This window comes from Caretta caretta, chromosome 7 (genome assembly GCF_965140235.1).
Source record: "Caretta caretta isolate rCarCar2 chromosome 7, rCarCar1.hap1, whole genome shotgun sequence".
In the NCBI taxonomy this organism is placed as follows: Eukaryota; Metazoa; Chordata; order Testudines; family Cheloniidae; genus Caretta; species Caretta caretta.
In genome coordinates, this window is record NC_134212.1 from 98,900,626 (window position 1) to 98,925,956 (window position 25,331).

The following is a 25,331-nucleotide window of genomic DNA, read 5'->3' on the forward strand; positions in this document are numbered from 1 at the left end:
CTTGGGCTAGAGGTGCTACACGTGAAATTCTGGCCCCACTGAGGGAAGTCAAGCGGAGTTTTGCCAATGACTTCAGTGGAGTCAGGATTTCACCCTATGTGTTTGAGAACCTCAGTTCACGTATTTGAAAGTTCAGCTGGGAAGCTGAGCACAGTCCCTCCCCTAGCTGCTCTCCTCCCTCAAAAGCCTCAGTAAGGGCATCTATCATGAGAAGGGAGAGGAGTATATATCTATTAGTCTTGCAATTTCAATCATCTTGTCCACTAATTATTTTGAAAATACAGAGCTCTCCCATTGTGCAGACCCTGGGATAAGAGCAGCAAAGTACACAACACTCCGTTTTCATTCTCTGAAAGCACTAGCAGCAGCTGCAGCAACAATGGAGGGATAGGTGCTCTGTCTGCAGTATTCACAATTCCTCACCAGCTTTATACATCCTAAAATAAAAACAATAAACCCATAAGTGGGATCTACAGTATTACAGGAAGTAAACACAGAGTCTAATTGAGGAAAAACAAGTATGGTTTATAAACTACCTTTGTGAAAAAGACATGTAAAAATTAAATTCGAGCATGTGTGATATTTTTCTATGCAAAAGTTAGTCTCCTTAGAAAACGGAGGGAAAAAATACATTTTGGGTACTACTTTATTAAAGATGCCTTAAAATATTGAATTCCTAGTAATGCAGCAATCTACTAGTTTGCCTCATAACAAAGAGATGTCCGATGAACTCTTCCCAGGGCACGCATAATCAGACATTAAACTAAGAGACTTTAAATGAAAAAAATCTATATAGCCAAAGTTCCACTTATGTGAACACAAAGAAATTCTGTAACACAGACAACATTTTCAATTAAGAAAAACATGAAATTACAAGATTCAACAAAATAATTATATTCTAGCAAGGTTTTGATTTTTGAAAAAAAAAAGAACTAAATCTTAGCTTAGTGAGGAAATAAGAAAGCATCAATATTCACACCTCTCCTATCTGTTTAAGTTCATAGTTATGGATTAAATACAATGTTCTTATATTTACAGTTCATTGTTAAACATAAATATATTCATATAATTTGATAGGAGCAAAATGTATTGATTAAACGAAGAAAGCATTTTTAGAAGATTATTTTACAGTTTTTTTCTTCACAGCATGAACAACATTAAGGTGTTGTTAAAAAAGAAAATTATTTGCCACTCACTGAAAGATCTTTGTGAATTTCCAGGTGTGTGTCCAAAACAAAGCTATTGCACACACTTGTTTCATTACTCTACATAGAAACACTGAAGTGCCTTCGATTAATGTGGCTATCTTCCTTATATTTGTATCTGGTTGCTTTAGATAACAAGACTAGTTGTGAAACAATGTCAATGAATATATATGAGCATAGTATCCAATCATCTAAAGGAGAATGTCTTGCCTACCAGTGTGGATATTCCCACTTTATTTTTAGCAGGCTGTCTCCACCTAGAATGAATTTTTATGCTGAAGTGCTAATTAATTAACAGCCTGTGAGCATAGCTACTGCCAATTATGCAAATGCAAAGGCATGAAAAGTTGGGTCCTGCCCCCATCCCTTGTGCTAGCAAATGAAATTTCTAATATTATTTTTCATCAAGCTGATTTCAAACCTTGTGACATGATTTCTAGGGCAATATAAAAATCAATATGTAAGCTTCAATGCTGTAGAAATTTCCTCTTGTAATGTTCACAGGGCATTTATAGCTCTGCAGTCTCCATAAGCATCATTAACATGACTGTAAACAGCAGAAGAAGTCTGCTTTTGAAGCTTCATATGTCTATGCTAAAAAAGCCAAAGCTATTCCCCAAAAAAAGGTTTTAATTGCAAATGAGAAAACCCTTGCCAAGGCAGAAGCTGTTACATGACAAACATTTCCCCATAGGCAGAGCATGTCAGAGCAAGCAATTAGAATGTGTAAAATAATCTGCATTAGCGATGAGTTTCAGAAGTGCAGGTGAATGAGCTGTCAATCATTTATTAGTGGAATGGTAACTAAAAGTTCTAGATTAAAAGAAAGGGGATCTCTTCTCAAGCCAGTCTCCCTGACATTATGGGGATGTGCACTTGCACTCTGACAGAAGGAGAGACCAGTGGAACGTCTCTATATGCAGTAGGACTTACCTTCATTCAGTTTTCCTTCATATTTCTTCTTTCAACATGAAGGTTTTTCTCAGTGTTTTGAAATATATTAACATAGCTGCCTCTTTGGATCTTTTCTAATGTAAAGTAAGTACAGAGGAGTAACTAACCACTTTGTGTCCCTGTCAAACCAATTGCACTGGAGGGAATAACTCAGAACACTTGTACCAGTATTACACAATCGTATAGATTACTGTGTTTTATATTTTATAAGTTGATTGGGTATGACAGTCTCCCAGTGAAGGGACACTGTCAACTAGCCAAAGTCCAGAATGTTACTTAACTCCTGCTAAATATTCCAAGCACATCTAAACTGAGCATATGTGCTGTATCATCCCAACATTGATTTCAGTCATTCAGTCATGAATGGATGATAGCAACACAGCAGATGCAGTGGAGGACAAGCAGTGAAAGGGTGATTCTGTTGTTGTTGATGATGATGAAATATCCTTCCATCTTCCTAAATAGCTTGAAAAATTCACACTCCAGCTCCAATACAAAAACAACAAAAAAACTCTAGCCTCTGTTCATTGATTTCATTTTTCATATGTATTTATTTTGCCTGGCATCCATCCATGTAGCATCTGCACACAATCCATATGTTAAATGCAAAACTGAATTAAATCAAACTGCTTTATGCAGCAGCCCTTCCTGGACTGTCCTAACCAATCATATGTAACTCAGAGATGGCCCATGGGCAAGCAAATGCCAAATGGCCAAAGTTCACTCTGAAGGTGAGTAAACTTCTAGTGAAAGTTTACCAGAAAAAAAACACTCTACCTACTATCCCCGAAGTGCACATCTGGGGAATGGGAGCAAAAGCACTCAAACAGCATAGGTTACACTTTAGAAAACAGACTAAATCTGTGCCTGCAATTCACAGCTGCTACGTTTTGTGCATCTTCATATGTGACATTTCTCAACAGTGAAAAATGTTAGATTTCCCTCCCAGGTGCCCCATCAGTAGTTGCAGGCTTGGGGGAGGCAGGAACATATTGCCTGAAGACTTCAGAAGCCAGGGGGAGTTGCAGAGAACAAGGGCAGACACATATGCTTGGGAAACTAGGAGTGACCAAGGTAGTAGTGATTAAGGCACTGGACTGGGACTTGGGTGATCGGGGTTCCCAGTTCTGCTAGTTCAGTGATCCCTGGGCCAACTTTCTCTGTGTCTCAGTTCCCTGTAAAATGGGGGTAATAAGCCCTCCATTCTCTCTCATCGATTTTGATTGTAAGCTCTTCAGGGCTGGAACTGTTCTTCCAACGTTTATATAGTACATAGCACAATGGGTCTCTGATCACAGCAGGGGCCTCTTGGTGTTACCATCACAGAAACAGAAGCGTAGTAAGATTGTTGGGAGAACCATGGGCAGCCTCTTATTCTGCCCCTGTGCCTATTGGTCTCTGAAATTCTGTCCCTTTCCAGCCCCTGCTCCCCCATTCTATTCCTCTCTGCCCCAACCCCAAGCCTGTCCCTCACGCTCCCCCTCATTTCCCTACCAGCCATCGCCACTTCCCCTTGCTCCCTGAAGGCTCCATGCTGCCGTCAGCATGGATAGCAGAAAAATGAAAGGCCGCCTGTCTGCCTGAAGCCAGGCTCTCCATGACCATGGGAAGAGCAATGACAGCCAGCTCTCCCACAATCTGTTAAATGTGGCATACTTTAACTGCAATAAAGGCAACCTTGGGGGTGGAGAATCTTTCATGCCTAAAACCCTACATTTGTCCATGCACATGTGAAAAGCCCATTTGCATACATAAATAGAAGGGATAGTTTTTCCTTTGTACGCACAAAAATCTGTGGGCCAGGTTCTCAAAACTGAATTGGCACAGATTCATTGAAGCTAGTGAAGAGGAGTTCAATTTACACCATTTCAGGACATGGCCTTCTCTGTGCAGAATTACAGGTGCTGATGAAGAGGGCAAGATAAAGCCCACTTTGAACATGTGGCCCTAAATGCTAAAGTTTAGTCTGAATTTGTAACAAAATCAACTGTCACCTTATGTATCAATGAGATATCTATATATATCTATATATCTTTCATAAAGCATTCCTTTTGCAATCACTACACAAGGTGCGAGCAGAAGCAAGTAGTTTTCTATGCCATCCAGGGATTCCCTTATGCAAATTTATGACAGGGCAGCTTTCCATTCCCTTTGTGTTGCCAAACTGATGGAAAGGGAATGTAGCAGGGGCCAGGATCTGGCCCAGTTTTAATGCCAACAGACTCTTAACTATCGGAGCTAGGTAAATAGTGCAAAACAGTGTTTGTGACCACTTGTTGAAACTCCTATTCAATTGGATCATGTTTTGTTCCTTTGTTATTCACTATTTGGGAAGACCCACATGAAAGGGGTTTATTTGTCTGAATGATGGGAGAAAATCTTCAAGCAAACAACAATGTTCACATTTACACAAGTGTATATCTATGAACTGGTATCACTATTTGTTATTCACTACTCATCATTTGAATTTTACAATATTTAAGTCATCGTATTATTATTTACCATGTGATTTAAGTGACCATCACACAGAAATAATGAATGGCCAATACTTAGTTTGAGAAGAAACCATAAGCTGATAATAGTTCATCTGAACTATCTAGTGGATAGATGTGAAAAACAAATATATTAGTAGAAATACAGATCAGACTGCAAACAGGAAAAATGAGCTATAATTTTCAATTAATATTATGCATAATTAATAATTTGACCGGCTCTCACTATAGGAAGCCTGATGGAGATGCCATTAAACTGAGAAATCACCTTTACTACTGCTCATGGGAATTTTTAACCAGCATGTCTTCCATTCTTTTCTTACTTACAAATAAAGGACTGAGTCAATCAACAGTAAAATGGGCAATTGAAGGATTTTTGCTTCCTACTCGACTCACCTGACACTTTGCTTTAACGCCCACATTTCTTCATATGTTACCACTTCCTCGGGAAAGTGAGAAGTGTCAGACGCATGTGTCTGTAAACATGTAGCGCTTGGTAATCAACAGATTTTTGCCTTTTTTGCCTATGTTGCTAGAGCATCTCTATAAGAAGCAGGGATATTTGGAACACTGCATGATCCTACACTGGTGGGCTATTAATCTTTTAAATAGTCACTGTCAACAACAGCCATTTAAAAAAATCTGGTTCATAGTACAGTCCCCTTTGAATGGTCTATCCTGTGGTTTATCACTTATCTTTTCTGACCAACATACATCTCATATGAAACCTACACTAACATTACATTATCTTGGATTTTAGTCCCTACTGTGCATAAATTGCAGTCCAACTAATCTGATAATGCTAACATGACTAATGGGTCTATATTTCCTTGATAGGCATCATGCATGTATAATTCCCATTAATGTTAACAGAAAATGTGCATGTATCGGAGGGAGACTAGACCCTAAGAATGTAATTGAAGCCACCCTGGTAGTATTTTATGATATTTAGAGAGCCACAAATTAAAAAGTAAAAATCAAGTTTATTAAATAATTACAAGTTCTTTAAGAGGACATTGTTCATATGCCTACTTGTTACAAAATGACATGTGATTTTCATCTTGCATAACTGTACTTTAGTGAACCAGGGACAACTTGACTGTGCTAAAGTTCTGCTTCTCTGGAGATCATCACATACAAACTTCCAGACATAAATAGCTCGTGCCATATGTGCAAAAAGAAAAAAAATATCTTGGGTTTAGGAGATACAATTTTCACTCTTGATTAAACAGATAAAATAATGTTCCATGTGACCAAAACCTCTTCCCATTTCTTTAAATGTGGGACACATGCTTGCAACATTTTTCATAAGGATAAACACTAGCAGTGGAAGAGGACTTTGATGAAATGCATTATGACAGACATGAAAAATTACAGAAACTAGAAGTGTGATCAGAGATCACATACCAGATGCTACGTTGGGGTGATAAAGCCTACTTTAAATTCTGTTGTATCCGGCGGGAAAGAGAAGTTACTGAGTGATGATTTGTAAAACCATATGTAAAATCCCAGTTTTACAAAATCACATTTTGTATTATTTTCAAAACAGATGTCACATTTTAAAAACAATAAGCCCTGTGCATTATAACTTCCTTGACACAAGAAATGGAGTCAATGTCACCATCTGCTCTCTGAAGACTTCCGCCTCCAGCAAATGCTTTTCTTCTAAAATACTCAATTTAATTTCAACACTTACATAGAAATTATTATTTTCCAGTCAGTGTTTGCCTTTTGATGTTGAAATGTACTTTTGAGCTCAATCTTATTTCACCTGTAAATGGAATCTCTTTTATGTGACCATGGAATTTATATTGGATTTATGTATGTCTGCAGCGATACCATCAAGACTGTGATCTCATTTAGTCTCACAAGCTAAACAATGCTGGTCAATACTTAGTTTGGGTCCTCCATGAAAAATCCATTACTTATATAGTGATAAGAGGGAAAAATAGCCGGTGCAATTTTAGGCTGTATGCTAGACGCACTTAATTGTTCCTAACCATATGGGCCCAATTGTACTCGTTGTATGAGTAGAAGGTAGCACACCTGAGTGAATCAGGTTAGGTTGCAGAGGAAGGTCAGCTTGATGCTGGAATTACAAAGTGATGTTCTATGACCTATGCAAGGCAAGAGGTTAGACTAGATGATCATGATTAAGGCTACGTTTTACTCACAGGTATTTTTAGTAAAAGTCATGGACAGGTCACGGGCCATGAATATTTGTTTACTGCCCATGACCTGTCCATGACTTTACTATATACCCCTGACTAAATCTTGGGGGGGGGTGGCCCAGGGTACCGTGGGTGCTGGGGGGCGGCAACCCGGGGGGTGAGGCGGGTGCTTGTGGGGGGAGCAGCCCGGGGGTGCTCGTGGGGCTGGTGGGCAGTGGCCCGCGGCCTGGGACACCCACTGATGATGGGGGAGGCGGCATGCGGCCCGGGAACCCCACAGGTGCTGTGGGGTGGGGTTGGAGGGGCTGGCAGGCTCCTACCTGGCTCTGTGTGGTGCCTCTGCACCGAGTGCCAGCTCTACAGCTCCCATTGGCTGGGAACCATGGCCAATGGGAGCTGCGGGGGCGGTGCCTGTGGGCAGAGGCAGTGCGTGGAGCCATCTGCTAGGAGCTGAGGGAGGGGATGTTGTCCCATCTGGGGAGCCCCACAAGGTAAGCACCACCCAGAGCCCTCACCCCCTCCTATGCCCCACCACCTGCCCTGAGCCCCCTCCCACACTCTAACTCCTGCTGCTGCTGGCTGTGGAGGGCAGTGGCCTGAGACTGCCCCAGCAACGGCCGGTGCGGCTAGCCCAGGGGCTGCCTGAGCTGCACAGGTGACCCCTGGGCAGTCCACACTGGCCGCTGCAGAATCCTGGAAAGTCATGGAATCCGTGACCTCCATGACAAACTTGCACCCTTAATCATGATGGTCCTTTCTGGCCATAAAGGATATTAATCTATGACTCAGGTGTAGCTTGGCAAAGCAATGACTAAAGGTGATGTGAAAACCATGGGTATACACAAATATCAAAGAAATAAACAGAAGAGGAGATCATTTTTTAGCATGGTCCAAGAAAGTATAAGTAAGAGTAATGGGATGCTGTTGAGCAAAGGAAAAACTTCTAACAGTTTGGCTATGTTGTGGAAATTTGAATAATCTCCCAAAAGAGGCAGTAAAGACTGCTCACTTCAGACATTTAATAGTAGATCAGAAAACGCCCATTTGAAAATCCATCACATGGGGATAGACAAGATGGCTGCTAGGTCTGATCCATCTCTAGTTGCTACTGGCTTCTGAAAAATAAAATTATGACATCACGTGTTACTAGTGTAAAAATCTCAAATTAAATGTTCAAGAAACATTTTGACTCTGTGTGCAAAATAATGTATACATTATATTCTAGCAATATTGTTTGATGGGCAAAATTTGCCTGCAGGTAATCAGCACTGGGTTATTAACATCTGATCTAATTAGAAGTGCTCAATACAAGAGATAAAAGTCATAACTTCATGACTCTTTCATATAAAATGCCTGAGAAGTCTATTAAGTGGAATGTTTTTACATACACGGTTAGAAAACAAATATACCCATTTTCAATCCAAAAATTTCTTTATTGCAGCGTTCACAGACGAAGACAGGTGAATCCAAATGAGTCCAAAGTTTATGATTCCATGGATCACTGGTATTAACATATAAATGTCCCCCGTCACTTGGTAAGTAACCTGCCGCACTCTGTAATAGGTTGGAACTCCCCTTTGGTAAATATTAACTGTGAAATTTATGAGATGAGAGACTCTTTGTTCCATTCGCTTTTATCATTTGCAGAAGTACGTAATATTTAAGCACCTATGGTATGAAATTACAGAGTGGTGTATTTCTGGTGCTTAAAGTTAAGTACACAGTGAAATGCTTTACTGGATCATGACCAGAATTAATTCCCATCCCCTCAGGGTTAAGTTGAGCCTCTGGAGATTCCCATTTCACATAATGCTGCTCCTTGGTTGATTAACTAGTGCTTACCTTGCAGCTCACAGTTTAAGACTTTTGAATTAGTCATACATTATTTATTAAATTTGAGGTTGCCATATAATATTTATTACTTAAAATTATATTTTATATTTTTCTGCAGGTCTAAAGTGAGACGTGATCATCTTCTATATTGTATCTACATATAATAAAAAAGGAAAATAAAATCAATCTTTATTTGAAAAGAGAATATAGGAACAAAACAAAATTACCTTTTAAAAGCAAATTTTAGCTGCTTACGTATGGATCTATTTTCCATTCTGCAGCTAAGACTGCCATGTTGCAATAGGATGTCTTCTGTGAGTAATTGTAAAGAGGAATAATTTGGCTTAAAATTAAAAAGTGTACATTTCAGCAATAAATAGCTTCAAAGGGTTTTTATTTAAATAGGCTTAATCTCAATGCAAAATTATTGACTGGTCTTTGGGTAGAACCTATTCTCGTCCACACTTACAAAAAACAGTATTTTTTCAAAGGGTGAAATAGTTGTTTGTTGGTGTGATTTATCACACCGCATTTGTTAAAATTACTAAATAATGAATTGCACATAAACCAAGCAGCTTTTAACGTCCTGTCATAATTCCATTGACAATGTAGAACTGGATGTCTGCCATGTCCTTTACAAAAACATGTAGTCCCTAAATGTGCAACAAAACATTTGCACTGCAGAGAAGAGCAAAGCAATGTTTATGAATGATGGGCCAGATCCCCAGCTGGTCTATATCAACGAAGGTCAGAGAAGCCACTTATATGCTATTTGGGAAGAAGATCAGCAGGAACATTGTACAGATATCCAGCCTGAGACTTAGCTATGACTTGCCCAAAGCAAAATATGTTAGCTTACAAAATCAGTGCTAGTGTCACACAAGCCAGACAGTTGGAGGACTTCCCCAACTCAGCATCACTTAGAATACCTAATTTGTAACACCAGGAACAGTCACAGGTACAATGGAATTTTGAATAGCTTTTTAAACTTTCCCATAACTTCTAAATGAGCTCCAGTGAATACACGCCCTCTTGCTATATGACAAATACTTATACATTGGAAACTAATTCACTGTGGAGGTACAAGGCACAAGAGGGTACAACTGTAGCTATAAGTGTCTTTTGAACCCAACTCGTTGCTGGAGGAGTGGGAGGGGTACAGTTAGAAAAGGGTGCATAGTGAATTCAAACTGGGTGGGAGGGCAAGGGCTCCCTCAAGTACCCTCCAAACCCCACTTCCATTCCTTTATAATGTCCTCCCCTCCCCCTTCCCCCGCCCTCAGTGGATGCCCAAGGAGCCGGGGTCGGGGGGGAATTCTTTGAACAAACAAAAGTTCTGGTGCCTCTTCCTTCCCTCATGAGAGAGGGGAGTCTGTAGGAAAACAAAGAAAGGGAAGGGTGACCTGGATATCAGGTAGTCTTCCTGGGTTAGCCCTTTGGTCTTTGTTTAAAAGGGGTCTACCTCCAGCCCCTCCTCTTGGGGCTTACTGCTTTGAGGCGAGGTCATGAAGCTTTGGGAGCAGTGAGGCCTAATGCTATCTCCCTCTCGGCTGGCCTTTCTCTGCTGTCTGAGGCGGGGCAAGCCTCTTCCTGCTCACCACCACTTGCTGCGCAGGTTTTCTCTTTGAAGCTCCAGTCAGAACAAACCTGGCACTGCACCTCATTAGTACTGAACAAGCCCAGAGGAGCTTGTTAGTCTCCTCTCTGCCAGTATGAGTACATCTCCCTTCAAACAGAGTTATGCCTTTTACCATACACACATTTACACAGTTGTCACAGTTCAGGGCAACTGCAGCACCTATATTCCCCCTCAGTGGTCCAGCAAGGGCGCCCACTCTCAGGCTTCCATCTCCCTAGCTGTTGCCTCTCTTGGGTGGAATGTATGTTTCTCTCCCTTCTAATAAGGGTATTTCCAGGATGCACAGTTCCCTGCCCTCACTGTATTTCCCAGCACAGACAGGGTGCCCAAGGACATTTGTTTTCTCTTCAGAGACCATTAACAGTTATAATTGCTACAGTTATAAACTACCACACAGCTTTTCATATGCAAGCCTACTTTATTCTGAAGTTTAAAAAAAAAAGCATTACAGAAAAAACATATTGAAAACAAGCCTGAGACCGAATGCCTACATAGCAATTTCACAGCCCTGCAGCCCAAACCCCCATGAGCCAGGGTCAGGTGACTTGGGCCAGCTGCAGGTGTTGAATTGTAGTGTAGACATACCCATACACAAACACAAACATTAAATATGTGTCAGTGGAGCATCCTATGATCCTGTCTACTCCTTCCAACAGCTGGGGGCTGCTCTGGACTGTGGGACTGTTATCTGCTAGTTCTAAATTTTCTGAATATACTCAGTGCTAAATCAAACAGACATTTGGAGCAAGTGTAACTGGATAATCCAATAAGTGAAATATGGAATAATCTACTCTGTATGAGAGAGAAATGCCCATGATGACATGGATAGCATAAGAGAATAAAATCAGTGATGACAGCCACACTGCACCATCTATTCACCCAAATGAGAGTGAGGAAAGTGTCACCAGACTGAAAAAGTAATTAGTTGCATAGCTAATAACTTATGGAAAGTCAAAGCATAGAATCGTAGAAGATTAGTGTTGGAAGAGACCTCAGGAGATCATCTAGTCCAACCCCCTGCCCAAAGCAGGACCAACCCCAACTAAATCATCCCAGCCAGGGCTTTGCCAAGCCTGGCCTTAAAAACCTCTAAGGATAGAGATTCCATTACCTCCCTATGTAACCCATTACAGTGCTTCACCACCCTCCTAGTGAAATAGTTTTTCTTAATATCCAACCTAGACCACCCCTACTGAAATTTGAGACCATTGTTCCTTGTTCTGTCATCTGCCACCACTGAGAACAGCCTAGCTCCATCCCCTTCAGATAGTTGAAGGCTGCTATCAAATCCCCCCTCACTCTTTTCTTCGGCAGACTGACTAAGCCCAGTTCCCTCAGCCTCTCCTCATAAATCATATGCCCCACCCCCCCAATCATTTCCATTGTCCTCCGCTGGACTCTCTCTAATTTGTCCACATCCTTTCTGTAGTGGGGGGTCCAAATCTGGACACAATACTCCAGATGTGGTCTCACCAGTGCCGAATAGAGGGGAATAATCACTTCCGTTGGAGGAAGAAATGCTGAGAGAATATGGCATACAAATTTAGCATCACCCTTCATAACTTACGGGAATTCTATTCTTTCACTGATGAGTGCCTTTCAAGTTATACTTCCCTGGAGTCTTGTTTTGACACACTGATCTATTTTAAATCACAATTTAGATGCTGAGAATTTAATGTGGCACACTGACTTCAGTGAGTGTTGTGATTGGTCAGTACTAAACAGGACCAGGCCCTTAAAAACAATTGCAAAATATTACCTAGGAATTGCATTAGAAAATAAATGTATATTTATTAATTGGTTAATTGAAACGATGCCTAAATATGATGCATGGCTTATTTCAATAAAGCAATATATGCCATCAAGGCAAACCACCAATAGCTTCCTGCACCATAGACACCTTTCAGAACAAATGCATATTAGTTATAAAATCTTTAAACTTATAGGCCCAGATCCTCAGCAGGTGTAAAGTGGCAAAGCTCCACTGAAATCTCTAGACCTGTGTTGATTTACAGCAATATCATAGAATATCAGGGTTGGAAGGGACCTCAGAAGGTCATCTAGTCCAACCCCCTGCTCAAAGCAGGACCAATCCCCAATTTTTGCCCCAGATCCCTAAATGGCCCCCTCAAGGATTGAACTCACAACCCTGGGTTTAGCAGGCCAATACTCAAACCACTGAGCTATCCCTCCCCCCCCAAGAAATATCCAGCTCATAATATAGCATACAATGTCTCTGTTACTATTAACGTTATTTAATTTATGAAGTGAAAAACAAATTGTTTTATGATTTTTGGTATGCACAATTGATGCCTAAATGTATCTCTTATAGGATTATACATTATACTGCTGTTTTTATTTGCAACTGGTTTAATAAATGAAAACATTTATATACAGTTTTTGCAAGGCAGAGATCCTGTCTTGGAATTTCTAAATACTACAGATGACAATTTCCTAACTCAAAAAGTGTAGCATCAAACATGGGGGAATTCTGTATTTGACCTTGTCTTGACAGATAAAGAAGAACTGATTGGAGAACTAAAAATTAACGGTAACTTAGGTGCAAGTGATCATGACTTGACCATATTTATATGTACAAACAGAATAAAGTCCAGACCAGTGGTACACAGACTTAGCACTTTAAAAGGGACAGTTTTCTTTTAAAGCTGAAAATAATTGTGAGCCGTATCAGCTAGGAGGCCAAATTTAATCAGAAACATGTGAATGATAATTGAGAATTGTTTAAAAACACTTTATTAGATGCCCAAAAAGCCACAATCAAAGAAGAAGACTGACTTGATTTAAAAAAAAAGAAAGACTGATGTTAGAGGGAAAGTGAAGGCAGCTATAAAAATTACACACACACACCCCCAAATGGAAGATACGAGAAGTTGATGGTAATTAATATTAATCAGAAGTTAGAAAGTGTGGCAAATTGATAAGGGAAGCAAAAGGCCAGATTCTATGGGCAGCAGAGTTAAGGACAATAAGGAGGAGTTGTTAAGTATATTAGGAACAAACAGAATCCTAACAATGTTATTAGATATGGTAGAATTATCAATGATAATACAGAAAAGGCAGAAGTGTTAAATAAATATTTCTGTTCTTCATTTGCAGAAAAATAGATATATTCATATCATATAATAACAGTCCACTAGTATCTCAGGAAGGTGTTAACACATTTTTAAATAAGCAGATCTGGATAACTTGTATCCAAGAGTTTTAAAAATGCTGGATGAGGAGCTCTCTGGACCATTAATGTTGATTTTCAATAAGTCTTGGAATACTAGGGAACTTCCAGAAGACAGAAAGAACACTAGTGTTTTGTCAATATTTAAAATATGTGAATGGGATGACCATGGGTAATTGCAGTCCTGTCAGTTGGATGTTGATCCTGGACAAGATAATGGAGCAGTTTGATAAGGAAGTAGATTAATAAAGAATTAAAGGAGAATAATGTAATTAATGCCAATCAACAGGGGTTTATGGAAAATAGATCTGGTTAAAGTGGCTTGATAACTTTTTTGATGAGATTACAATTTTGATTGATAACGGTAATACTGCTGATGTAGTATCCTTAGACTTTGGTAAAGCATTTGACTTGACCACACAGCATTCTGATTTTAAAAAATAGAAAGATATAGAATTAAAACAGCACACATTAAATGGATTAAAAGCTGGCTAACCGATAGGTCTCAAAATGTAATTATAACGGGGAATCATTATCAAACGACTATGGTTTTTCTAGTAGGGTCCCACAGGGATTCGTTCTTTGTCCTACACTATTTAATATATTTATCAATGACTTGGAAGAAAACATAAAATCATCACTGATAAACTTTGCAGACAAGAAAAAAATTGGGAGAATGGTAAAGGATTAAGAGGATAGTCAGAGGTGAAAGTAAGCTGGTATGATCCAGTATGGCGTACCTGTAAGAAAGTGGCCACTGGTACACAGCTGACCGTATCAGCAGAGCCACTGATGGGGGAGGTGGAGGGAAAGGGCAGCTGTCCCAGGGCCTGGCGATTTAAAGGGCCCAGGGCTCCCGGCTGCTGCCACTGCATCTGTAGCCGGAGCCCCGGGCCTTTTAAATCACTGCTGAAGCCCTGGGCAGTGCAGCCCAGATAGCGCTGAAGGGCTGGCTGGGGGATTTTGGCCCCAGCCCTGGCCCTTCCGCCCAAGCCCCACCGCTTCCAGGGGCCCAGAGCCACTCCCCCACCTTGCCCAGGACCCCAGCGTACCGGTAAGTCATTAAAGGTACTTTCACCCCTGAGGATAGGTCATTGACGCAGACTGCTTGCATTTTAATCTGGCTAAATGTTAATACATACATCAAGTACAGATCCTTGGGGGACCCTGTTATTTACCTCTCTCCATCATTTTTACTGCAAATATTTTCTACATTGACTGATAAAATGTTTCTAAATTTGTTACTTTCCCTCCAAAAAACCCTCCTTTCCAGCTGATCACAAATGAGGAAACTGGCATGTGACATACACTGCTGAGGGGATCAGCAGAAGTACAAACATACAATCAGACATAGAGATGAAGGACACAAGATGAATTGGGATTTTGTTTCCTTTAGAGAGTTTTGAGGATTTGTTGTTGTGGAATCTGTATTTGGAGCACATGAAAGGTGCCCTTCTATCAATGGGGTAACCTAGATACATGACACAAAGAATAGCAGAGAAAGTAGACCTCATAGAAAAATCTCTGTTCCAGTATTGAGCAGGTACTTAAGGAATGATAATTCCATTCAAAGTCCCCTTAACATCTTATTACAAGCTTGTCAAGACTATGCCTTTTTTGTGCCTTATACAATGCTAAGAATGTTGGTTCCAATGCAGCAAAACAGTAGTTTTATGCTTAAATTTAAGAATTGACTTCAGTGGGACGAAAGTAGATGCTCAAATCTAACCCCGTGCTTGTTTGCTTTTCTGAATCGGGTTCATTATCAACATTATAGCAAATAAATAAAAATACAAGATTGATTCTGAGGACACACTGAGTACACCAAGTTAGGTGAAATGCATTAATTACAGGAAAATATTTGACTTTCATTATATTTGATTTTCATTTCAAAGTTTCTAATTTTAAAAGACTGAAAAAATCCAATGAATCACACATCTAAGTCAGTTCTGGCCTACCCAACACACTTCAAAAGTGGTAAAGCATTTTAATACCCTTAGTCTCAGGCTTTCATTATCAACAATTCAATAGTCAATCAATACAACAGTCATTATTAAAAATGAGTTTTAGACGTGTCACAATTCATTGAGATGGGCTCAGATGGCAAATCTGAGCTACCTGGCACATAAGCAGGTGTTTCAAAGGATCTTGGGTAATACAATACTAACCTAACATATGGGTATAGTGTTTAGTTACTTTACAATGACACAGACAATGCAAGAAACTTGGCACAAATTTGATAATGCATAACAAGCTACTTAAAATCTATGTTACACAAGATAGAAAAATGATCTGCTATTACAAAGTAACCATGTGTGTCTCTACTGACATGAAGAGATCCTCAGAAAGACTGACACTAAACTTACCCTTGTATTGAAACTACTCTGACTGTGCTTTATTTTTCAACCAAATTTGAAGTTTAGTGGGATAACTGCTAGTCCTTCAAAAGGAATAGGAAATCCTTATTTTTCTACCAAATCACCCATCGGCTATCAGCAATTTATAAATTCATAGTTATCTGTCTATAATTGCACTGGTCCTGTACTTTCCCTTAGCTGTTAGCATTCTCTTTCCACAAACTCCTTTGGAGGTCAACTTAGCTTCAACTCTGATTTTCTTCAGTGGAAGGTAACACATTTTGCAGCAGCATTAAACAGGTATTTTGGAGACGAACTTCCACAATTTGAGAAGAGACATATTTTGCTACCTGGGATTAATATTTTACCCACTGAAATATTCTGAGCTTCTATACCATGAGTTGATCAACTGCAATTACTTTATTCCACCCGGTGCTAATCACATAATAAGGGGACTCAAAAGAGCTTTTCTGAGGAAAAGTGATTAAAAGAATCACAGAGTACAAAATAATTAATGCAAATGTGATTGCTTTTGAAAACAATTGCATCTTTAACCTGCACTGTGTATATTGCATATGTCTACACAGCGTCTAGCAAAATGGGGTCCCCATCAATACTGGGGGCTCTAGAGGCTAAATGCTACTACTCATAATAATAATAACCTCTGCTCCATGCACAGAACTCCCATTCTTGTAAGTGGGAGTTTCAATAGAACCGAAATTTACTCAGTAGATAAGAGAACCACACTGTGGATAAGATTTGCAATGTGGATTGATGCAGGGAAATTTGCATAACACTTTCTCCTTTTCTTTTATGTACCCATTAACCATTCTGGAGGCACTGAGTAGTTAAATCTACACCAAACTGAAAGATAACAAGGGTGAATTTAGACAGATGGTATTAGGATTTCAGTTCATTTCTGTTCACAGCTTTGTGAAACTTACTGTTTTCTAAGCCACCATATATTGCTCACCAGTGATATGGAGCAGCTTGCCTTCTGGAACAGAAATTGTAATTTAAACACATGATGCTGCAGCACAACAAGGAAAAGCTTTGAACTAAATTTCTGAGAGTTGAGAAACAATCATCTTGCAGGATTTCCCTGAGCTATCTTATTAACAGAATGTTTGTTCCAAGCATTTGACAAACGTTGTGCAGCACTCACCTTAGTGGCAGTAAGAATGCTGTAAACACGTGTTAAAAATGTAGCCTACGTATTTAGAAAACCTCATTTTAGACATTGTCATTGTGATGGGTAAACCTTAAAAAAAAATGTCAGAGATCCTGCTTGAATAAGCACCCAAAAGTTTGGATGCCCAATCATGTGCATCTGAACCATTACTCCAGACCAGAGCTCTTTTTTAACAGCCAAAAAACCAAAACCAAACAAAAACCAAAACCATATATATTTACATCAACACATACCAGTCTGCGAATTTCTCTTTCACACTCTCTCTTGATCCTGCTGATTTCCTCTTGGTGTAAGTGATACACACTCCTTATCTCTGCTGCTTTAATTTTGTCAGCTTGAATGACCAAAGTTAAGGCTTCCTCCACTTGTCTCTTAGCCCCCTTAAGTTCTGAAATTTCTTGCTGCATTTTTATTTTCTCAGATTCAAACCCTTTCTTGGCCTCCTCTTTTGCTTCGGTGAAAAGGACTGTTTTAACCTTATCAGGAGCTCCATCTCGTACAGCATTAAGAAGGCCCTGTAATCTCTGGTTTTCATTATCTTTAATCTTTATGACTCTAAGAAGCTCAGATTCATGCTGTCTCAAAAGTGCTTCTCGAACAGCCTGGAGCTCCTTCATTTTCTCTTCATGAAGTTTGGCCTTAAGTTCCGTTACTAACACTGTGTTTTTATGCTGCTCGTGCTCTTTGATCTGTTTAACTTCCTGGTTTTTCTCTCTTTCCAACTTGCTGATCTAAAAAGAGAATAAAAAAAGATACAGGTTTTTGCAAACAAAATAATTCATTTAGTGGGAATCTCTGTATTGTGGGGCAACATATAATGGGAGTTGTCATTTCATAATTTTGTAACAGAGTTCTATAATTGTTTATTAGCTCAAAACACAAACCTACTGCAGTGTGCTCTATCATACACAGAATTAGACTTTATTTGGTATTTGGTTCATATTTTATGAGCCATCGCTCTATTATGTGGTGAATGTTCCTTTCTCCAATGATTCCAGATGAAAATCAGATCACTGAACTCAGGCACTTAACTCCTTTGCTGTCCAGAAGAAATATCCACTGGTTTACTATAGACTTCACTGCACCAAACACCTTTATGCAAGAAATAGCCTTAAAATGAGGGAATACTATATATTTAGAATCGTTAGACACAAGCTGATTGTTCATAAAGCTAAACAAAATCTACACTACAATATTTTCCTGGGGAGGAAAAGGCTTTTTCAAAATTTTAAGAAAATGTTTTATTTCAATGTCATAAACTTTGGTTAAAAATATAGCTGACCCTTTTAAGGAGTTTTAAGAGCTTATTGCAACCAAACCAAGTTTTGAAATTCAGATAGATGACTTAGTCAGTGGGACTCTCAGCTAATAATAGTCAATTCAATTTTGCAACATAAACACTTCTTTGTGAACACTTCAAGTCAGTACTGCATAGACCCATTATCTCATGCAGCTGATCAAGAAGCCCAGATAACTGTCTGCTTTGTAATTCCTATATATTCAGCTAACACCATCATCACAATCAGTTGTGATAAGGAATATGACCCCTAAAACATGACCAGTACTTTCTAATGGGGTTGGGCGTTACACTGAAAGTAAGCACTGGCTTAAAACCTCATTCCTTTCATTCTTCCCCCCTTCTCTTGCGTTTCTGCTAATGTGCTATTGAGTTGTTTGTCTGAGTGTGTGCACATGCCCGCATGCACACAGGCTACTGATGGGTGAACCTCATGGTTTAGAGGTTCAATTTGGATCAGGAATCTAAAAATCTGAATCTTATTTAAATTATCCAAACATCTTTAGTCTTCAAAATTGGGCTGGAAACATGCAAACAGCCTTTCTTGTATGATCTTGGCATTTTCACTACTGGTCCCAGCTGGAACCAAGAACAGAAAACCAAATATATACCTAAAAAATAGCCAATTTCTTTAAAAATTAAGTTAAATTTGGTTTCTTGTTCAAGTTTTGGGTCAATATTTGGAATGGTTCTGATTCATGAACTCAACCTCCATAATCTTACCCTTGGTGAAAGTCAATGGAAGCTGCACAGTTAAAATTAACCACAAATCTTTGAAAGGGCATCCACTATTTTTCAACGATACGAAAACTCCAGGTTGCTGACTACTTTTGCTCATTTAAAATTCTTGACAGGTGTGACTTAAGCTGGTTGGAAAACACTTTTTTTTCTTTTTTCTTTTACTTTTTGTCGAAAACCTGAAAACTGAAGAGTTGGGATGGAACTGAAAGTTTCCATCAGGAAACACGTTATTTCAGGTCAGGTTGACCCAAGTCAAAATATTTCAGTATGTGAAACTGAATCAAAACATTTCAATTTGGGTCAGTTTGACATTAAACTGTGTTCACCTGCACTGCAGAGGTGCCTCATGGGAGTTTTAGTTCATGCCCCTTGTGATGAAACCGGGGCTATGTCTGTACAATTTATGCATTCTGATTGAGATTATGAAGTTGTATTATGAAAATCTGCTGTGTCATGAGTGCCTATATGTATGTGGGTCCACTACTGCTGACAAGTTCTATAGTGTGTATGCCCCAGACAGATTCAATGGAAGGTGCTTGAGACTTATTGAACATATTCAGGTTCACACATCTTGGACAATGGATGACTTGCATCCGTAGAAAAAATAGTTTAGCTGATTCCCCTGAGGGAGTGGGGAAGGTAGAAGCAGTGGAAAGTTACCAGGAGGAGAACAAAAGACGCCCGGTAACCAGGATAGGTTTAAAATAAAGAAACACACTGGGATAGGGGGACAAACAAAGAGGAAGCCTGGGTCAGGAGAAAGCAAAGTCACAGAAGCTGGGAAGGGGCTCCAGGAGGGAAAGAGACCATCTAGCATGCATAAGCCTGCATGAGGAGGGGACATCTTGCCCGCCTGCCTGTCTTCCCAGACCCTGATAGTTCACCCAAGGGCTCCCAGGAAAAGGGAGAGATAGAAAGTAAAAGACATTTGGGTTTCAGATGTTTATTGTTTTGTATGATCTGTACTCTCCTGTGCTTTACACAATAAAGTAACGAAGAGCATAAAGGGGTTAGACTCTAAGCAAAGCGTTTCTCTGTATGTTACCTATTTCACAACTGCTGTGTGTCCTTGATAGAGTTAAAACTAAACCAGAAGTTTCACACTTTTGTGGTAAATTTCTGGGAAAGGGGTGTGTTTAAGTAACTGAGGTATCTCAGAGGTCAGTATTGGTCCTGGGCCTAGGACAGGTGGGCTGAGGAGCCCCATTTCATAGAAGGAATAGCAAACTGGGATTCAGTGCCTAGGAAATGTGCCAGAGAGGCCAATGGAAAGAAGCAGGGCTGAAGCCTGTTGAGGTTCTAGAAGCTTAACACACTTCAGGAGATCCTTAGCCCAGAGGCTTGGATTCCCCTTACAGCAGTCCTAGTGGGTGACCGGGAGGGGAGGGGGGGAGTGCTCTCCAGGATCTTTGGCTCCTTATTCTCCTCTATGGACTGTGCTTCTTGGCTGGTCAACATCCCCCATGATATACCACAGCCTCTAGCTGACTTGTCACAGTACATCATGGGAGTTATATGGCTGTGGTGCATCATGTGAGATGTAGTATGAGTGGGGAGCCAGGCCTATAGCGGAGAACACACACATGAGACATGTGAACTACAAATCCCATTACACTCTCCCAGAAGCTTAGGAGAATAGGTTTAATGTTGAATAGACCTGAAGCAAAACATTAATTCAGAAATGTCAAAACATGCCAACATTCCTGAACTGAAAAGTTTGTGGGTTTGGCCAAAAATATGCAGCGAAAAACTGAAAACTTTTTGGGTTTTGGGTGTTTGGTTTTTCATCAAAAAGTCTACATTTTCTCAGAAAGCAAATACTTTTAGCAAAAAAAAGAAATGCATTTTATCAAAAATCCAATATTCTGTCAAAAACAATTTGCATGGACATTTTCAAATATCATTAGTGTGTGTGGGTCGGGAGAGGCTAAACTTGGTGTTGCAGTGAAATTCAAACTTAATATAATTAAAATACTATCTAAATTTCCTTCATGGTTTGGATACAGTATTTTTCACCTCCAGTCCTAACATGTTGTGTAGTCTTGTAATGGACTACTGAACAGCTCAGTATCCATTTGAGATTTAGCTCCCTTTCACTAGTTGCTGACTGTGACAGACTGACAGTATCCTGATATATCCTGAACAAACCTTATTGAATTAAGAATAAACTTAATTCTATAAAGTTAAACCATGTTGAATTGGGTTTGGTGCCTCTGGGGTCCATTGCACTTAAAATGTAATTCTTTGTGTGTTACTGTAGGGTTGTATGTAACTTTTCTAGGGACTTGACTAATGTAAATGTTAGGAACTTCAATGGACTTTTTAGGGACAATGCATGAAAAGGAAATACCTTGGGAGTGAGGGAAATGCAAATGACCCCTTTGAATCCACCCTTTTGAACCTATGCCCTGGAGCAGAAAAACCTGTTGTCTATTAATTACCTGCTCCTAGAAACTCCAGATCAAAGACCCCTGAACTGTATAAAGGATGGACTAAACATGTTATGAATGTGCTTGTTCTAAGCCAAAGCTGTGATGAACTTGTGACCACAAAGAAAAGCCCATGGATGGGTGCTGAAGGACTGGTCCTGCCAGAGCCCACGTTAGAGTTGGGATGCTGTCTGGTAAGTTTCGTAGCATGTATGTTAGTTCTCTTATTCATTGTTTTAAATATGTTTTGTCTTTAGTGCTTTTACCTTAAGATGAAGTAGCCTTGCATAAGAAATTCTGTGTGGATAACTTATACCTGTTGACAATCACTCTGTTAGGGCTTGTCTACACTACCACTTTTGTCGGTATAACTTATGTCACTCTGGGGTGTGAAAAAACCCTGAGTGACATAAATTACACCAACAGAAGCACCAGTGTAGACAGCACTATGTCGGCAGGAGAGCTTCTCCCACCTACATAGCTACCGCCGCTCATGGAAGTGGTTTTACAAGTCACTGAGCGAGCTTTCTCCCATCAGCATAGAGTGGCTACGTGAGAGATCTTACAGCAGTGCAGCTGCATTGGTACAGCTATGCTGATGTAAACTCGCTAGTGTAGACAAGCCCCCTGTCTCTGAAGAGGAAGCAAGCAGGTGTGCTGGGCAGCCTCTCTCTGCTGGGAACAACACACTGAAGGCAAGGAACTGTACAGCCTGGAAATACCCCAGTCAAAAAGGAGTGAGGCTTAGGTCTCTACTCAAGAAAGGCAACAGCTGGGGAGCTGAAAGCCTAGGAGAGCGTGCCCTTGCTGGACCACTTAGGGGAAACACAGGGGCAGTTGCCCTGAACCGTGACACAGACATGTTAGCGTTTGTTAAACACTTTAAATAATAGGATTTGTAGAAGAGCAAAGTATTATTATCATCCTCTATATTGTGATGCTTTTACAAGGAGAAAGATCCCAAGAAAAACAACATGAACTTCTTGCACTGTGAATTTCTCCACAACTATTCTAATGATTTTTTTGTTTTTCAGCTGTGATGTCAGTGGGTATAAAAAAGAACAAATAAGAGGAAATGTCACAATCATATCTTAATTCCTTAGAAAATGCATTCCAACCAGTATTGAGAAAGGAGTGCCTTTTCTCAAACTTGCTGCTACAGAACAGAAATGATATCTGATGCACATTATGATGTTAAAGATTTGCTGAGGTCTTCGTGCTAATTCAAAATTTTAAAGAGCAATATTTCATCCTTAGAAGTATGAAAAGAAACTGTAAAAGCTCACACATAGTCTCTCTTTGTATTCCACTCCCCTCAGCCTATTAAAATATGGTAAACTGATGCAGATTGTATGTGCCAAACTGCTGATAAAAGGGAAAACTATATATTTACTCTAAGAGTGCAATTTTCCCTACCTGTTGTTAAAATGTTAATGCCCTGTTATTAAAAAGTTTGCAGGGATACTGACTTAACCTCTGAGTAGAAATGGACAAACTGCATTACGTGAAATAACAAATCTGATTGCTTCCCAGGTGCCAGTGATCAAACTGAACAAAGAGTTATGGCATACCACATATCTGCAAGCACAGTGATCTGAATCAACAACTTTCCCAACTATCAGCAGTAAGAAATGCAGACATGGCATAAACTTCTGCAACCCCACTTCTCCATTTCAAGCACAGTCTTTCCACCCAGACCATGACCCAACCAATTTTGAGGTTAACCAAAAAAAAAAAAAAAAAAAGATTGGTATTTTTTGTCCCTGCTGTTTTCAAGATAGCATATCACTGCATTTCTGGTTTCTAGGCGGAAGAGCTGGAGATTACACAAGAAAGCGTATTCCAACCAGATTTCTAGCCCAGTTTCGTAGCCCAAAAAGATAATATTCAGATAGCAGCCCAAACTGATGAGTGTTTACCTTGCACCTTTGCAGACCTGCTGAGTTCAATCCTATTTTACTGAAGGTCACAAGAGAGTGATTGGAAGAGGACTACAGTTTTGTAGTCATTTTTGTTAAAACCAGTAACCAGACATCTTCAGGGTAAAAAATAATGGTTGTGAGTAATATGTAACATAGAATCATAGAATATCAGGGTTGGAAGGGACCTCAGGAGGTCATCTAGTCCAACCCCCTGCTCAAAGCAGGACCAATCCCAAACTAAATCATCCCAGCCAGGGCTTTGTCAAGCCTGACCTTAAAAATATCTAAGGAAGGAGATTCCATCACCTCCCTAGGTAGCGCACTTCAGTGTTTCACCACCCTCCTAGTGAAAAAGTTTTTCCTAATATCCAACCTAAACCTCCCCCACTGCAACTTGAGACCATTACTCCTCGTTCTGTCATCAGCTACCACTGAGAACAGTCTAGATCCATCCTCTTTGGAACCCCCTTTCAGGTAGTTGGAAGCAGCTATCAAATCCCCCCTCATTCTTCTCTTCCACAGACTAAACAATTCCAGTTCCCTCAGCCTCTCCTCATAAGTCATGTATTCCAGTCCGCTAATCATTTTTGTTGCCCTTTGCTGGACTCTTTCCAATTTTTCCACATCCTTCTTGTAGTGTGGTGCCCAAAACTGGACATAATACTCCAGATGAGGCCTCACTAATGTCGAATAGAGGGGAACGATCACGTCCCTCGATCTGCTGGAAATGCCCCTACTTATACATCCCAAAATGCCATTGGCCTTCTTGGCAACAAGGGCACACTTCAGTGTAGCGCACTTCAGTGTTTCACCACCCTCCAGCGTATCTACCTCTCCTCCCAGTTTAGTGTCATCTGCAAACCTGCTGAGGGTGCAATCCACACCATCCTCCAGATCATTTATGAAGATATTGAACAAAACCGGCCCCAGGACCGACCCTTGGGGCACTCCACTTGATACCGGCTGCCAACTAGACATGGAGCCATTGATCACTACCCGTTGAGCCTGTCAACTTTCTATCCACCTTATAGTCCATTCATCCAGCCCATACTTCTTTAACTTGCTGACAAGAATACTGTGGGAGACCGTGTCAAAATCTTTGCTAAAGTCAAGGAACAACACATCCACTGCTTTCCCCTCATCCACAGAGACAGTTATCTCGTCATAGAAGGCAATTAGATTGTTCAGGCATGACTTGCCCTTGGTGAATCCATGCTGACTGTTCCTGATCACTTTCCTCTCCTCTAAGTGCTTCAGAATTGATTCCTTGAGGACCTGCTCCATGATTTTTCCAGGGACTGAGGTGAGGCTGACTGGCCTGTAGTTCCCAGGATCCTCCTTCTTCCCTTTTTTAAAGATTGGCACTACATTAGCCTTTTTCCAGTCATCCGGGACTTCCCCTGTTCGCCATGAGTTTTCAAAGATAATGGCCAATGGCTCTGCAATCACAGCCGCCAACTCCTTTAGCACTTAATACTCCTTTAACAGATAATACCCATAAGAGTGAGGCATCACTCCAGAGTTTATCATCATCATTGTAAAATTTCCCAGCTTAGAGTTTGAAAATAATTTTCATATAGGACTTTTTAAGATCTGTCTAAAATTACATAAGATCAGGAAACAGACTTGCTGTTATCACCTTAGTAACTAAGGGGCCAGGGAGCATCCCAGAATCTTTAGTGCTAGCAGTTCCCTAGCAAACAAATGAGAGTCTTCTCTTGCAAAGAGTTGCTAAGGAAGAAAGGAGGTCCCTGAAGGATTCCTATCACAGTAGTAATCAGGCTTAGTTTAAGAGATCTCAACGGATTGTAGCCCAGTGTGCAAACACAGAATATTAGATGGTTTCTGCATTGAAAACCTTACAGTCTCAATACGAAACACCATTGAAATCTATTGAAAGACTCCCATT

At 40.1% G+C, this 25,331-nt stretch overlaps 1 protein-coding gene across 21 annotated transcripts in view; it reads right to left on the reverse strand.

Annotated features, from left to right (window-relative positions):
* Positions 1-25,331, reverse strand: part of JAKMIP3 (Janus kinase and microtubule interacting protein 3) — a 178,615-nt gene that overhangs the window by 76,418 nt on the left and 76,866 nt on the right. For all 21 annotated transcript variants that reach the window (XM_048857711.2, XM_048857693.2, XM_048857691.2 and 18 more), the window contains one exon: positions 17,267-17,764. In XM_048857711.2, coding sequence (XP_048713668.1) covers positions 17,267-17,764 — 498 coding nt within the window. The remainder of the gene's footprint in view (positions 1-17,266; positions 17,765-25,331) is intronic.